Raw genomic sequence first — 17,862 nt, forward strand, 5'->3', positions numbered from 1 at the left:
TGTATAGAGAGGGGTTTGGGGATGTAGTGTGTGGGGACACGTGGCAGATCGGGTCTAAATTCATATATGTAGGCCCTGAAGGGGCAGCGGCAGATGTACAGTTGACAGAGGAGCAGGATTAGTGGTACATGATGGCGGAAGAGTCCGTCCCGCATGTGTCACTGGCCCTGCATCCTAAACACCAAGCAAAGGACCTGGGGCCCATGGTTAAAAGGGCGGTCGAATGCACTGATTGGACACTCACTCAGGCGCCAAACGTATGGTACTCACCCAGCTGTAAGACGTATCGGTTAGAGGCACCAGGGACCAATTGGGTATATTTAGAAGCACTCACTAATTTGACCCCTGATCAAAAATGGTTTACCTATATTGACCTGGCTAATGCTTTTTTCCCACTAGCAGATGAACTCCGTGACATCTTTTCTTTCACACATAGGGGTCGACAATGGCGATGCACAAGACTACCACAGGGGTTTGCGCTTTCCCCTGGCATATTCAACCAGGTACTGAGAGAAGCGCTGCAGGGATGCTGCCTGCCGACAGGGGTAACTTTGGTCCAGTATGTAGACGACCTGCTGTTGGCGGCCCCAACGGTGGCCGCCTGCATCCAAGCCACAATGACGACCCTCACCAGATTGGCAGAGAAAGGGTTCAAGGTGTCGAAAGAAAAGCTACAGCTGGTAAGAACACAGGTCTCCTTTCTGGGCAGAGTAATCTCGCAGAAGGGAGCGGGGCTTTCCCCAGCACACTGCACAACCATCCTCCACCATCCTAAACCCACTACAGTTCAGGAAATGCTATCATTCCTGGGGCTCACGGGGTACAGCCGCAATTACATCCCAAACTACTCAGGGCTCACAGAGCCACTTAGAGCGCTAGTTAAAGAGCAGGGAATGCATAAACTTACAGCCACTCTCAACTGGACTTCCCCGGCCGATCAGGCCTTCATTTTGCTGACACAACAACTAGCCACCGCAGCTGATTTGGCAATTCCAGACTACACAAAACCCTTTTTTCTAGATGTTTCTGAAACAGGTCAAGTCATGAACGGGGTCCTGTTTCAGAAAAAAGGGGGAGAAGGCTCTGAGAGAGACGAGTTAGTGAGACATCAAAAGGGGGCTTCCCCACAAGAGAAAACAATTTGGCGACAGAGAGGAGCAACAGAGACGAGAGGGCTCTGGAGAGGGCCAGACGGTAGAGTAATACTTCCACCAGCCATGCGAGGAGATAAATTTGCAGAAGCTCATGGGTTGGGCCATGTGCCACTGGTGGCACCCGTTTATGGTTGACATGGTACGCAACTACTCTAGGACATGCACCATCTGTACTCACCACAATCCAAAACCGACAATTAAACCTGAGACCTGGACAGATAGTGATAGACTACACGGACATGGGGGAAACTGTAGGGGGGTGCCGTTACATGTTAGTGTGTGTGGACATGTTCACAGGGTGGCCAGAAGCCTGACCGGCAAGAAGGGAGGACAGTCAGACAGTGATCAAGTGTTTAGTGAACCAGTATATTCCCAGACACGGCTTCCCAGAGAAAATCAGGTCAGACAATGGGACTCACTTTAAGAACAGTGATTTACAGAAGGTAGAGAGCTTATTGGGCCTAAAACATGCTTTTGGCACTGTATACCATCCACAGTCCCAGGGAAAGGTAGAAAGGATGAACCAAAACTTAAAAAACAAGTTGGCTAAGATATGTGCACAGACTAAATTGAACTGGGTAGATGCACTGCCACTGGCACTCATGATGATTCGATGCTCGTTAAATCAGACCACTGGGTTCACCCCATACGAGCTGCTGACGGGGAGACATATTAAATGTCTGTATCAGGAGCTGAAACTGAAATGTTACAAGTAGAGAACAGGAAGTCTTAGGGGAGCAGACATCCTGTCTGTGTTTGAGAAACAGGAAACAGGTTAACGACACACACACATAGTCTGGAACTGAGTTCAGAATAGACAGACAGAAAACCACAAAGGGCAAAGATGACGCTTGGGGCTGCATTTACACATATATGGTATAGAACATAAATTGGACCAATGGCACACTTGCTTTGCTAACTTAACGCCTCTATCTTTTGGGCGTATTTGAAGTGTAAATAATGCTGTATGACTGTTGATCTTTAGACATTGTGGGGCGACACTCTGTCTCCAGAAGCTTCTGTAATAAACGGATGATACGGAATTGGAATTGACCTGACTCCTGGTGTGTTATTCTCCTTTCCAATAAACCAACTCGGGGAAGTGTTAGACTTCAACAGTACTTACACAACAAACTCATGAATCTGAAGTGTTTTCTGTGGGTGCCATATGTCTGTGATTGGTGTTATACAGGTTTTACCACCCGCGGTGATCATTGTTTTAAACATAGCTGTAGTGTATATCTTACAGATTGTCATAACCAGCCTCGGAACACAAAGCGGTGTCCGTACTGTAAGCGAATATGTTATTCTGATTTTTGTTATGGCCATCATAAAGTCTTAAAGTTCTACGAAGTTGCAGGTCATTGGATTAGTATGTGTGACCATAAGAAATATTGTGTCGATTGTGGCTATCAATACAATGGACGATATCAAAAACATACAGTACAAGTGCACGGCTAACATGTTTCTCAATTGTTTTGTGGATCTAACTGTTCAAATGAATCATGAATGTTTCATAAAACTGTCCAAGCTTGAGGAACCCAGTGAGTGCTACATATTTTATGATTTTGAGACAATTATGCAACTGCCAATCCTGTGGATGGTTTACACCAGAGGTGGGACCAAGTCATTGTTTTCAAGTCACATTTGGCTGCAACAATAAGACTTCTGATTTTCATGTTGCCTTCAAAAATAAAGGTCTCCATATTGTCCATAGTTTTAGTTTGTATTGTGTTGGCTACATTTTCAAAGGTAAAAACTATGTTGGGGAAATTATGAGGAAACATTTCTATTCAATAATACTTAAGCTAAAGAATATTATAAGGTGGAGCACACTGAGAAATGGTTAGAGCTTAAGTTAATGTAGAGAACATTGTCTAATATAAAAAATCCTATTTTGATGTTATTATTGTTAATTTAAGAACCGAAAAAAGCCAGGGTATATTTGTCTTCCTAAAATACTAATGTGCTGATTGTTGAGTGGGTTTTTAAACAAGATGAGATAATGTGTTCAAGTTAATAGTTCTATTAGATTTGCTTAATAGTAAATGGCACTCAGGTTACGTTGATGTGAATATTGTGTGAAAACAGATTTTCATAAAAAACATTATATGTCTAGAAAGTACACTTCAGTCGCAAAGAAAAGACAAACCATCAACCAATTCGAAGGATTGGCAGTGCCACATAGCAGTGCCATTCCTAACCAGGCTAACTGCATCGAAAAACACCGTTAAACAACATGGATCATGCCCAGAAAACTTTTCGGGTGCCGCAACATCAGTTAGAAAACTCGTGAGAATCCAAAACGACTAGCACCGATGTAAGACCATCTGTTGAAAAGATTTGGACTCATCAATACGCATTATACTGTTGAAGACTGATATGTATTTACATGAAAAAGCTAAGAAATACGCCATTTTACAAAGACTCTTGACTGCTGTGAGCTTAACACAAATACATTGACGATAGTCTACCTGGGTCTGAGACTGGGGGTGATGTAGTAAACATGACTGAGTCAAATCAAACCGCTGACTGAAATCTTAACCTTGTTGATGATATTTTGGACAATGTGCCTGCGAGGAGTAAGAAGAATGTTTAAAGGTCCCCTGACATGAAATTTTCATTTTGTGAGGTTTTTTAACATTAATATGAGTTCACCTAGCCTATATATGGTCCCAAATTTTCTAAAAATTCCATTCGGTGTAAATTGAGCATTTTCTATCTTTCTCTGACTTGGAGAAAACGGAGAATCAAACAGGCTGATCTGGACCCGTCTCTTTGTGACGTCGCAAGGAGAAATTGTTAACTCCCATGGTAACTCCCCTTTTTCTGCTTTGCCCGCCCAGAGAAAGAATTTAAATAGAGCCAGGTGTGAGGCACACGTGTGTGAGCGCGACTTCAATTTGTCTACGCGACGAGGAGGGGCATCATGGCTTTTGAGCGAAGGAAACACAATAATTGCTCAGTAATAGGATGTAGAGATGAGCAACGAAGCCTTTTTTTACTTCCTTCGTACATGCCACAGAAGAACCAGTGGAATTATTTCATTTTCTCCGGAAAAGCGCCAACACAGCTTCCCAAAGTTTTGCATGTCTGTGGCAAACATTTCACCGACGACTATGTACATAATGTTACACAACAAAATTATTTACTCCTGCGCGCACATAAATATATAGGCTTTATATATCTTGTGTAACGTGACTTCATGATATGAAGGGAGAATTTTTACATTTAAAAAAACCCTCTTCTCTAAACTAGAATATTTACTGATATAGATGCTAACACAGCTTTAAAATCATCACAAATCAGAGAAACATGAAAAGGCAAAAGCAGATTAGCTTTAGCTTTAACTTACATGATAATCAGACATCCTAACAAAGTATCATATAGACATAATATTTTTAACTAACCATTCGGAAACATCCTTCTGGAGGCGCTGAGTTGCAACTTCTTCATCCGTTGCTTCTCCATCTGGATCGGATTCTGGGTCAAACTAAAATGCTTCAATGTGTCTTCGTGCCATTGCAATATGATCCAGACATACCCGTAAACATGCACGTTACCTTTGCCGCAAGATAGTAAAGGCCACGCCCACCCACCACCTTGCCCCACCTTTTTCATCCTCAATAAAATTTAAAGTCACAGACACCAATACGGGCCGTTTGAAGGAAGCTCATTCTGTGACTGTATTGTAGTGGCTATAATTCTGCAGCAAGGCTGAATTTTTGAAAAAAGATTTCAGATACAGTACTAGGGACCACTATGGCCTATATTAAAGCCTACAAAAAGTAGCATGTCATGGGACCTTTAATATATTCTAAATGCTCAGGTCTAAAGATTTGACTTCGCACCTTTTGGATCTGGTTAAAAGTGTGACAGCTACCACCACAATTGCAGACGCTAGAAGGCATTTGGGGTGGGGGTGTTTTTAGAGGCCACGGCATGTCTCAACATGCCTTTTACAACTATTCCAAATGAGCTTATAAGACGTAACATCAAATTTTATAAACTAACACCTGGCAACACACTGAATTATGATTAGATTCAACTTTATTGTCATTGAACAGTACAAGTACAGCACAACAAAATGCAGAAAGCATCTAATTGCAAAAGTGCAAAGAGGGCAGAACATTTACAAGTATTAAGTAAATGTATATTACAGTTGGAATGCGTAGATGTGCAATGAAGGCAAATGCAGTACAAATGGCAATACTAAATGTGCATTAAGGAAAATAGAGGGTGTATTAGGTATTAAGTATTGTGTACGTTATGAGTGGGATTACAGTCGGGTACAAATGGCAATTTCTAAATGGCATACAAGATGTGAAAATGAGGCATATGAAGGAGCACTGTAGTAGGGTAGCATGGGCAACCATGATGCAGAGATAGCAGCATTAAAGCCCTGTAGGTAGACAAGTGTGTAAAAACTGTAAAAATACAAGTGCAATGGCAATACTAAAAGAGGCAAATTGAATGTACAAGGTGTATGTGCAAATGTAACCACTGAAAACATCCATTATCAGGCTTTGCAAGGCTGTGTCAGAGTAGTACAAGAGAGTAGTGCAACAAGGTCCCTGAGAGTTGTGAGGGTATGTTAAGTGATGGATTACAGAGTTCAGCAGGGTTACAGTGGCTGGGAAGAAACTGTTCCTGAGCCTGCTGGTGCGGAAACAAAGTGACCTGTACCGCCTGCCTGATGGTAGGAGAGCAAACAGTTTGTGGCATGGATGTGAATGGTCCCTGACGATCCTGTGTGCCCTGCGCGGACACCGTTTGCGCTGGAGGTCTGCGATTGCAGAAAGCTGGGCACCAGTGATGGCCGGATTTTATAACCCGTTGCAGGGTTGGCTATGGAGCAGCTGCTAAACCACACTGTGGCGCAGTTTGTCAGAATGCTCTCGATTGTGCAGCTGTAAATGTTCACAAGGATCTTGGATTACAGACAGGCTTTCTTCAGCCTCCTCAAAAAGTACAGGCGCTGCTGTGCCTATTTGACCAGAGTTGAAGTGTTGAGGGTCCAGGAGAGCTCATCGGAAATGCGGACACCCAGAAATTTGAAGCTGGACACCAGTACCCTCGATGAGGACCGGGGCGTGGCTGCAGCCTTTAGAGTTCCTGTAGTCCACAATGAGCTCCTTGGCTTTCTTAGCGTTGTGGGCCAGGTTGTTATCAGAACACCATGCCACCAGGTGCCTGACCTCTTCCCTGTACTGTAGGCTGACTCGTCATTGTCACTAATCAGGCCTACCACCGTGGTGTCGTCTGCGAACTTGATGGTGTTGCAACAGTGTACAGGAACACAGTTGTGTGAGTATAGTAGATGGCTCAGCACAGAGTTCAGGATCAGGGTGGAGGAGGTGAAGTAGTCTAACCTGACAGACTGAGGTCTGTTGGTTAGGAAGTCCAGAGTCCAGTTGCAGAGAGAGGGGCTGATCCCCAGGTCGTGGAGTTTGTTGACCAGCCTAGAGGGGATGACAGTGTTGAAAGCTGAGCTGAAGTCTATGAATAGCATCCTCACATAAGTGTGGGTTCTGTACAGGTGGGACTGGGCAGAGTGTAGAGCCGTGGATATGGCTTCCTCTGGGGACATATTTGACCGGTAGACAAAATGGTAGGGATCCAGTACTGGGGAGAGGCAGGACTTCAGGTGCTCTTGATTGTGCAGCTTACGGTGGGGCTTCAGTGTTGTACGTCAGTTGAACAGTGCGCAGTCGCAGTCAACATACCAACATTGTCCGGAAATAGCTCCAATCTAACAAAGTCATACTGCTTCATTCCTTCGATAACCTTAACACGTCTACTGTGTTATGTGTGCCCTGCTTTTGCCCCAAATAAAACGTTTGGGTCTTGAAAGGTGCTCCATAAACTAGCACCAGGTCATTTGATCAGTCAAACCCTGTTTAAACCTCACCTCCAGAAAATTCATAAAATGCAACTTCTGGTATCTCAAGGTTGAAAATGTATCCACCATTTAACCTGTCTTCCAACTTCCACTCCTGTGCTAACATATCCTGGTGTAGTTGATGAATTTGAGCTAAATGCAGCATTGATTTCATCAGGGTTCTTCTGCATCTTCACCCAATTGTATTCTCCTGCCGACTTGCTGTGCACCGGTTAAGTTGTTTCAAACCCAATGTGGATTGCTGTAAAATCTGCCATGTTTTGTAATGAACAGGTAGGTTTACACAGCCTAGTCTAAATGACCAACACCTAGGGTCTGTGTGGTTTAAATATACAGACCACACCAGCCACCTATGGCATTGTAAAACATGAAAGGGACCACCCACTGGCTATAGACCCTTTGTTGCACACAGAATTTATCGTAACCTAATTTGCCTGTGGGATTTAAAACCCCCGAACCCTGTCGCCTTTTTGTTAAACATCAAAGCTACCATAAATTACAAACCACACACCCCCATACAATATTTCAGCCCCCGGCCATGCAAACGTCATACTGGAAGTAAAAACCCCAAACATATGTCACACAGGAAGTATCACCCCCTAACATACGTCACACCGGAAGTCCCACCCCGAGCATAAGTCACATCAGAAGTCCAACCCCATCATACGTCACCCATGAAGTTCCACCTAAGAAACCGGAAGTCCCAGCCCAAACTGGAAGTCCCACCCACCTGTCAATCAATCATCCAAAGTGACAGTTGCCATTCTATATCAACTACTGAAGCCATATGGCCTGTGGGGGGGATGTTTGTGAGTCTGGAAGGGTGCGCCCTGATGCTCCTGTAGCATCTACTAGACGGCAGATGTGTAAACAGACCATAGCCCGGATGGCTGTAGTCTTTTATGATGTTCTGTGCTTTTTTGGCTGGGGAGAGCTGTGTTGACATCTTTTCATGAACTTTTTTAGTAAAAAAATGTGTAAGCAATAAGCAAATGTTGGGAAAACTGTAAGAATCGTTAGCGTCAACTTTCAGGGACTAATTTACTTCCATTGCTGCAAAACAGCTGTAAGTTGTTAACCCATTAACATAGTTCTCTGAAAACTCTGAAATGTTTTTGGTAACCTAAACTTTTTTTTAACCTTTTGATAGTTTACTGCTTACCTTTGTGCCATTTTATTATTCACTTGATGTGAACTGCTTAAATAACAATTTTTTTTAAATTGAAAAATGGGTGCGTTCTGAAACTTTTGACCAGTAGTGTACAGTTTATTTGGAAGGCATACATTTGTAAAGATTTCTAAAAATAGTTTTTGCTCGGTCAATACGGGGTATGGTGTGTAGATTAAGGAGGGGAAAATCTATTAAATCAATTGTAGAAAAAGGCTTTAAGATAGCATATGGAAAAGGTTAAGGGGTTCTAAATACTTACCAAATGCACTATATATTTTAACTGCTTTATATGCACTCATTTGTTTTATTGTTCAATGGCTACAAAATAGTGCTGATGTTACTTACGCTATAAGCTGATTTGTCTTCTTTGCAATGAACTTCAGAGCTTCTGAGTGTGTCAACTCTACGAAAAAACCATAACCAACAGCAACAAAGATTTTTGACGAGTCCTCCCTGAAACAAAACAACTCAAGTGTGTCAAAGCCTAAATTAAAATAAAAAAGATTTAACATGCTAAATGTTCAGAAACCTAATCGCTTACACATGTGCTTGAACATAGAAATTACAGCCAATATCAATCTCCGTTTTGAGTCCCCTCATCTCTGGTTCCTATTGAGAAAAATATAGACAAATTGTTTTCAACAACAGGAGGAAACACAAAAATATTTAATTATAAATTCTATACATTTGTAGGAAATAGATTGTTTTCATGGTCACATCTCCGGGATGTATCTTGCCCCAAAACATTCAAAAGGCACACTGTGCTGTGTGTATGGGATAAGAGTGACACTATACAGGGTCTACAGAATGTATTTTTCCACATTTTGTTGTGTAAATCAGTGCCTAGTTTCAGTCATAGGATTTTCCCCTATGAATGAAACCTTTAAAGGGATTTTGTGTTAATTATTCCGAAATTAAATAAATTAATACTGTACAACCTTGTTTTCAAAAAGTTGGGACGCTGCGTTAAATGATAATACAAACAGAATGCAATGATGAAAATTATTTATCCCCATATTTAACTGACAATAGTACAAAGACATATCAAATGTTGAAACTGATAAATTGTACTGTTTTTGGAAATATACATGCCCATTTTGAATTTGATGCCTGCAACACATTTAAAAAAAAGTTGGGAAATGTTTACCACTGTGTTTCATCACCTCTTCTTTTAAAAATACTTTGTAACAGTATGGGAGCTGAAGGGACCAATTGCTGTAGTTTTGAAAATTAAATGTATTCTTATTCTTGCGTTATATAGAATTGCAGCTGCTCAACAGTTCATCGTCTCAGACGTATTTTCTGCTTCATAACGCCGCCAAATGTTTTCAATAGGGGAGAGGTCTGGACTGCAGGCAGGCCCGTTTAGCAGCCAGACTTTTTACTACAGACCCATGCTGTTGTAATGTGCCGAATGTAGTTTGGCATTGTCTTGCTGAAATACGCAAGGCCTTCCCAGAAAAAGACATTGTCTGGATGGCATGATATCTTTCTCCAAAACATGTATATATTGTTCAGCATCAACGGTGCCTTCACAGATGTGCTAGTAACCCATGCCATCACAGATGCTGGCTTTAGAAATGTGCGATGATAAGAAGCCGGATGGTCCCTCTCCTCTTTAGTCTGGAGGATGCAGCTTCCATGATGCACTTTGCCTCAGTCCATCTAAAATGAGCTTGGGCCCACAGAAGGCGGTTCTGTATCTATATGTGATTTATATATGGTTTGTTCTTTGCATGGTTTTTTTCACTGCTCCTGGAACCGTAGAAGTTAGTTGCTTCATTGTTTTTCAACGTGAAAGAGGACATTCTGCTGCAAATAACATCTCGTTTGTGTCATTTTGTAAACCAGAAGCCCTGCAAACATGATCACAAAATCCTTGCGGACTTCAGCAGCAGCCCTAACTAATTATACTTGATCTTATTCTGTCGTTTAGAAGTCTACAATGCATAAACCAATCACAGACTGCGGTAAAACAACCAATGTGAAGTCTATCCGTGTCACCCCCCTCCCCAAAATAAAGAGCGAACGAGCGTGCCAGGGGGAGAGGCGCATGTCACACTTACCATGCTCCCAAGAAAGTCATTTTGCACTTGGATTGCATTGAAGACGCATTCAGTAGCTACAAGCAATTGTTTTGAGAAAAAAAGAAATGGCCAAGCGGATATTCAGAGCGAAATAAGTGGAATAAATGATAATGGAGATCGAGGACAGTGAAAATGGGTCTGAACTTTTAAGACGATGAAAAGTATCTGGATGGAAGTGACCTATTTGTAAAATAGGGTAAGTGTAGCCTAAATGCTATTCGAATGCTATTATGAGGCAAATTGCAAATGAACGTTCAAAAACATGGGTTGTGTTGTTAGGATTTGGCCATTTTACCACTGACTTTGTATAACAACAGTCAAAAGCAAACCAAAGAAGAGGGAGGGGTCCTGTGCGACATTGAGTGACAGTCCCAGTAACCGTTGTTGAATACAAATATATGAGGGGTGTGGATATATGAGACCAGCTTATCCAATACTGCACCATGCACCACAAGACCAGGATATGTACACAGTTCTTTTACATTAGAGACATTGCTATGACAAACGTGTACATAATATACTAGGACCACCAGAAGAATCAAAACATGCCAACCAACAGCCTCATCGCCCACAAGGCCTTTGTGGAGCAGCTTTTGACTGAGTTGTGTAGGGAATTCCAAAGGAAATAAAGGCACCACCTATTCAAGACACCCCATAATTTTTTTTTTTATCCCCAGTGTTAAAAAAAAGGGACTACCATCTAGTGGTGGCCTTTGGAAGTACAATATAACAGAAAAAGTTCAGTGACCCCATATGGGCATTTTCAATGATTTTCAGAGTTTTTGAGGAAAAAAAGAATATGGATGCGAGCCATGTTCATTTAATTATTTTAGAATTTCAAAAAGATTTAACTTGAAGTTATTCTGAACCCCTGGGGGTATCCAAATGTAATGTAAAACAGGCAACCTATTATATTTTACTTATCCTTTTCAATATAAAACCAAAATATGAGCACTTGCATTTTTAAATTTTTACTATTTCACATTAGTACTAATGTAACAAAAAATATAGCTGAGGGTCTGCAGAATCCCAGAATATAAAGCACTTCCTTCTACTATAAAGATAAAGGTAGTGACAGGCGGATTTGTGCAGTCTTTCACAGAGTGGTAAACCCCTCCCCATGCTCACTTCTGACAGACCCATCCTCTCTGGAATGATCTTTTAATATCCAATCATGTTACTGACCTGTTGCCAATTGACCTAATTAGCTGTTAAAAACCAGGTTAGGTTTTTATTATGACCACCTACCTAATATTGTGTAGGGTCAGGGCTCTTTTGCCGCCAAAACAGCCCTGACCCATCGAGGCATGGACTCCACTAGACCTCTGAAGGTGTGCTGTGGTCTCTTGCACCAAGACTTTAGCAGCAGATCCTTTAAATTGTGTAAGTTACAATTCAGCAATTTGAGCTACAGTAGCAAGCCTTCGCACCCCACGTGCATCAATGAGCCTTGGCTGCTTTTCCTTCCTGCTTTTCCTTCCTTAGACCACTTCTGATAGGTACTGACCACTTCAGACCAGGAACACCCCACGAGGGCTGTCGTTTTGGAGATCTGACACAGTCCTCTAGCCATCACAGTTTGACCCTTGTCAAAGTCGCTTAGAACCTTACACTTGCCAATTTTTCCTGCTTCTAACACATCAACATTGAGGACCGAATGTTCACTTGCTGCCTAAAATTTCCCACCCACCGACAGGTGCCATGATAACTAGATTATCAGTGTTATTCACTTCATCTGTCAGTGGTCATAATGTTATGGCTGATCGGTGTATTTTTCAAGAAACAATAAAACGTCTGTTTCAACATTTTATATTTTGTCTTTGTACTATTTTCTATTGACTATAAGGTTTAAATGATTTGCAAATGATTGCATTCTGTTTTCACTCACATTTTATGTAGCATCTTATTTTTGGAAACTGTATTGTAATATCAGTTTAAGTAAATTGGCCTACACCTGTGGTAAAATGTGGTGATTCATTTATTTTCAGGATAAATTAAGCAATTTCTATTGTTTAATCTGTTGGGTATTAAATTGCAAGTGCTCAACCATTAGCACAAATTAGGCTTCAAAAGAACTATGGAACAAAGTTTTGAAGAGACAGATGTGGATGGATATCAAAACATTTCAAAGGAATGAATAAATGCCCCTTGAAGAACAGGCAAGATTTATTAGGAAGTGGAAGGTACATGGCACCACCCAGCCTACTTCAGGCCATCCCTCCAAACTGGCTGACCGTGCATCACTATTGCTTAAATTTCGAACTTGGGAGTTAAGGGCACTTTAGTTTGCGTTTTGGGCGCATTTATACGGGGGTTAGGGCTCCATTTTGCGTTATGGCGCAAGTATATGTGTTAGGGCCCATTTTATATCTGCAGTTAAGGTTAGACCTTATCGATTAAAATCTGCAGTGGGAGGTTGGACCTTTCAAAATCTGTAGCAAAAGCTGGGCTTTTTGTGAAATTGGATCTCTTTCGATCTACAGTAGGGTTGGACCCTTTTATCGATTAAAATCTGCAGCAAGAGTTGGACTTTTTGAGAAATTGGATTTCTTTAGATCTGCAGTGGGAGGTTGGACCTTTCGAAATCTGTAGCGAAAGCTAGGCTTTTTGTGAGATTGGATCTCTTTTGATCTACAGTAGGGTTGGACCCTTAAATTGGATTTTCTGGGTAAATTGGAAACGTGGGCCGTGACAGGACCTACTACAACGATACATAAATAAATGAATTATTTAGTTACCTGAGGTTTATGGTGTTTGGAATATGTGAACAATGTTTTTTGGAGTGTTATTAGGTTTTCCGGCGACTGGCGTTTTCATTCGGTGATGGATGTGCGGCCTGCCGGGCTGATTGGAGGTAGATGGACGTGGTGACGTATGTGTGGTTGTTTGGAAGGCGTAGGCTACGGTGTGTAGCAAGTGTTGACTGATGGAAGCTTTGGGGAAGTTTGTGTGGAGTATATTGATCTGTGTTGTATATATATATATATTTTTTGCTCAGGTTAGATGGCTCGTTCTCCTCTGATCGCCCGTCACCCCACCCCGCGGAGTTCAGCCAGACCGATACATGGTCCCATCCTGCTCGGCGACTGCATCGTTGGAGTCGACAGTCGACGTGGCCAAGCTCTGTGGACCTTTTCGTTGTGAACGTGGAAATGCTGTGGGCCGCTGGAGGCCGTTTTCTGCTCCGCTTTGGAAGTGTTGAGCATGTCTACACGTTTCAAGATAAGTTCCAAAAGTGGGTGTACACATCCGTAATCTCCGGTGTTTGTCCAAAGAAGACTACAGACCCGGGGTTGAGGAAGAAACTTTGCTAACCGCTACGTTTAAATTTATGAAGCTACCGCTAGACATTCGACTGGACATTGGATTTGGGAAGATGCCTGTGCGAATCAAGACAACGGCTGTACAGATGTATTGTTCCCGCAAGAATTGAGACAGTTTCGGTTTCTCTTTTGGCCTTATGCGAAATCTAACATGGTTATGGTTGAGTGGAATACATCTTACCATTTTGAAATGGTTTAGCTAAGCAATAATTAATTTGATGGGTGTGTTACTGTTTAGTTTGTTTGATATTTGATTAAGAAGTAATCATTTTAATCTTATGCATTATGGAACAAGTGGGTAAAAACGTGCAGGGAGCACATTTTGTTATTCCTTGCATGTTTGAAACAAACTTACTGGGGACATTATCAAAATTGGGTATTCTAATTCTAATTTAATTTCTGTCCTAGTAGGCAATCATTGGAAGTTAATCGCTAACAGAGGTTTCTTTGAGGTGAATGAAGAGAAAAAAGTTTGTTCACTATTGTCTGGCCTGGGTTGTTTCTCAAGATTACAACAGTGTCCCTTATTGATAAGGTGACCATTCTTCAAGACCAGGGTCTGTTCTTAGGTTAATAGACCACCCCCCATTCCAGTGTGAGCCCTGGGGGACAGGGAGTAAAAAGGGGGGGTCATGATTTATGACAGGATTTCAGAGTGTCTTTGATGTGCTAGGATAATAAGAAGAGATTTGGAGACATTCACACTGAGTTTCATCTTGTAGAAAAATTAGGCTAAATAACAGTTATGGTAGCTGACCTTCAAGATGTTGTGAAATGTTTTGATTTGAAATAAGGTATTTGATCCTTTATGTGAAACAATGGTGAATTTGATTGTCCGATACAACACAATCAGATGTAAATTATATAGGTGAACTGAGAATTGTTCATGAACTACTCTTAGAGAGTGGTACTTCAATGTAAGCAAACTATCTTAACTGATGAGTTTTTGGAACAGTAATGAGAAATGTGAAATTGTGTTCATCTATTCTTTGTGTTGGTTGTTAAACCAACTATAGAAAAGAGTGGAATTGTTAGTTTGCTACACTAGCAGAACAGAAGCACCAGAGATGTTAATGTTTTAACAATACTGTTACTGATTACAACTGTTCTAATCTATTTGGACAAAAAAAGTAGAGAGATATTGGAAATATAGGGTTTGAGTGTTTGATAGTGTGTGACTCTAATGTATCAGCGAGATGCAACAAGCTAACATAATGGACATATGTGATGATGTACTGTGCAGTTGTAAATAATCTTCTCAAGGATAATTCACACTTCAGATACAGGACACTTGAAAGCGATTCAACAAGAGAGGACTTGTTGGAGCCCAGAGAGAGACTGAGCTTGGCTTAAAAGGACAACTGTGAGGTGGCTGAGATGAGATGGATCTCACAGACACACAGACAGACTGTCCTACGACTCTGGGGCGCTGCACGTCTAGGTGCCGCACGTCTACAGGATGCTGAGTTCCTGTGAGCTGGACTGATTCGAGTTCTGACGATTCTGCAATGTGATGGAGATGGCAACCTCCAACCGAGAGGATGGAGGCAAAGGGAAGGTGCTGGACAACGTTTACTGGGGCGGAAAGATCTACTGCACAACATCATGCTACGCTGATTGGGTCCATACCAGGTACATCTCATCTGCTGTCCAGGTAGCTGAGAGAGGAACCTGGGATCGACGACACGCTACAAGAGGATTTCAGTGTTTTAAGGTTAGACACTGTGAATTGAAGTCACTGAGGGAAAAGTGAATTTTCTGGTGCTAGTAACCAGTCACTTTCTACCTGGCCTTTACCTCTAGAACCTTTAGCTAAAACTGGTCATCTTGGAGTTCACAAGGGAGAACACACAGATTATCCTGGCCTGGCTGATAAAGCAGCTAGAATGAAGGACAACACCTTGGAAAATACATCTGACATTTTCGTTCTGTTACACTGGCCTGCCAAAGAAATGGTTCATAACTGACTGTCTGACGTTTGAAGGAGCAGACCATTTGTGATGACTTTGGAAGTACATCTAAATGGAACCATGGAGATTCAGTGAATCAAGCAATTGACATGAGAGGACTTTGTAACAGTGATAAATTGAAGGATGTATTCATTGATAGGTGTTTATGATGATCCAGACATTTCAGATTTGTTCCGTTCTCTAATCATTAAGGGTAATAATATTGACTGGGTCATGTTGTTAAACAGTACTGTTTTGTTGCAGTCTACATCCTAATGAGTGAACTGTTTAAGGATTGATACCAAGGTTTAACATGGTATCAAGAGGATGGAGTGTTATGGTAATTTTGAACTAAGGTACATTTGAGAAATGTCTGTCTTTCCATTTGGCTGATATGTAGATCTTTATTTTGATTGTGACACATGTCTGTATGATATCAGAGGATTAACAGGTATTTGGGCCATGTCCTCCTGCCTAGAAGAAGGGTATCAGTCTTTTGTTCCTCAGGAATGTGGGGGAGCTGGTATTTGCATAGGGGGCATATATTGTCTGTCCAGATGCTGTAAGAACTCTTAGAATTGAAGAAGTTACTTATGGCAGGAAGGAGAGCTGTCCTTTGTGTGAAGCTTAGGTAAACACAACAGTAAACATTATGGCAGGAAGAATAAGGTGGGGGAAGATAGCATTTGACTTGTGTGATAAGAACAAGGGGAATGTGTTTGATTGACATGAGACAGATGGCAGCATCTTGCCACACCCCTTTTTCTATGTAATAAATACTGTTAAAATGATGTTTTAAATTAGAGACTCCTCAGACGATTATGTGTGTGTAAGCGGTTGACGCGTCTCTCATATGTGCCTAATAGTTAATAAAACGGTTAGAATGTATAAAGAGAACTTTTTCTCTGTGTCCCTTACTCCGAGTGTCGATACATGGAATTACCATCACAAGGGACAGGGAAGATGGTTAAAATTGATGGGAAGATGGATGGAGCCAAATACAGGACCATTCTGGAGAAAACCTGATGGAGTCTGCAAAAGACCTGAGACTGGGATGGAGATTTGTCTTCCAACAAGACAATGATCCAAAACATAAAGCAAAATCTACAATGGAAGGGTTCACAAATAAACATATCCAGGTGTTAGAATGGCCAAGTCAAAGTCCAGACCTGAATCCAATCGAGAATCTGTGGAAAGAACTGAAAACTGTTGTTCACAAACGCTCTCCATCCAACCTCACTGAGCTCGAGCTGTTTTGCAAGGAGGAATGGGCAAAGATTTCAGTCTCTCGATGTGCAAAACTGATAGAGACATACCCCAAGCGACTTACAGCTGTAATCGCAGCAAAAGGTGGCGCTACAAAGTATTAACTTAAACCAATCCCATGCATACGTTTATTGGTGAGTAGCAGCCATGTTTTGTAACATTAAAGCAGTTTTTTAACCATGTTTTTTATATAACTTTTGATAAATGCTATAGGAGTTTCTTCAAGTGTCTTTCACAAATTCTAAACGGTTGAGAAATCAATAATGAAACAACTTTAAAGACGTATTGTGATATGTTTAAAACCTATTTTGGATAATACATGATTCCATGTCTTATTTTATTGTTGGATGTCTTCATTATTATTCTATAATCAGGGTCCGAAATGAACACCCATTTGGCGAGTAAATGTCAGAAGGCTACCCACCACATTGGCAGTATACGTTTGGGTAACCCTTAAAATTACAGACAGTTATTTACAGGGTAGTTCCCACATAACTACGTAGTAACAAGAATGTAATACGTGGTAAGACTATGTGGATAGTTATGTAGGAACGATGTAGGTGTTACGTGTACTTATATGAACGAAGAACGATACTACTCCAATACTTCGTAAACAGACAGGTGATAAGTATATAATTGTCATTCCTATTCATGCTTATGAATTTAACATTTAAATGTGAATTATTTTATTGCAAGCTCGCTCGCAGAATTCAGGATTTATGAGAAAAGAAAGATGAGCATTTCTCCACTTTGCACAACTTTTCACCATGCCAACACACACTTTCGGCAGTTGGTTTCTAGCCAAACCAAAAGCCGCGTTGACATCAGTCACAAATGTATGAATTCATTATAGGTGTGTTAGCAACCAAGCCCCAGAAAGCACTTATCTGTTGGGCGTCCTAGAGTCCCCACAGCTTCCCAGCGAAAATAGGCACCCACATGAATGTTTTTTTCTACATATTTTCTACAATATGCCAGATCGAATGTGCTCCAATGGAGGCTACTAGTAT

At 41.3% G+C, this 17,862-nt stretch overlaps 1 protein-coding gene across 3 annotated transcripts in view; it reads right to left on the reverse strand.

Annotated features, from left to right (window-relative positions):
- The window catches only part of uxt (ubiquitously-expressed, prefoldin-like chaperone), a 43,269-nt gene that overhangs the window by 14,480 nt on the left and 10,927 nt on the right, over window positions 1-17,862 (reverse strand). For all 3 annotated transcript variants that reach the window (NM_001310963.2, XM_029123861.1, XM_029123860.2), the window contains 2 exons: window positions 8,769-8,836; window positions 8,573-8,680 (listed from right to left, as the gene is read on the reverse strand). In NM_001310963.2, coding sequence (NP_001297892.1) covers window positions 8,573-8,680; window positions 8,769-8,836 — 176 coding nt within the window. The remainder of the gene's footprint in view (window positions 1-8,572; window positions 8,681-8,768; window positions 8,837-17,862) is intronic.

Source organism: Esox lucius, chromosome 12 (assembly GCF_011004845.1).
Source record: "Esox lucius isolate fEsoLuc1 chromosome 12, fEsoLuc1.pri, whole genome shotgun sequence".
In the NCBI taxonomy this organism is placed as follows: domain Eukaryota; kingdom Metazoa; phylum Chordata; class Actinopteri; order Esociformes; family Esocidae; genus Esox; species Esox lucius.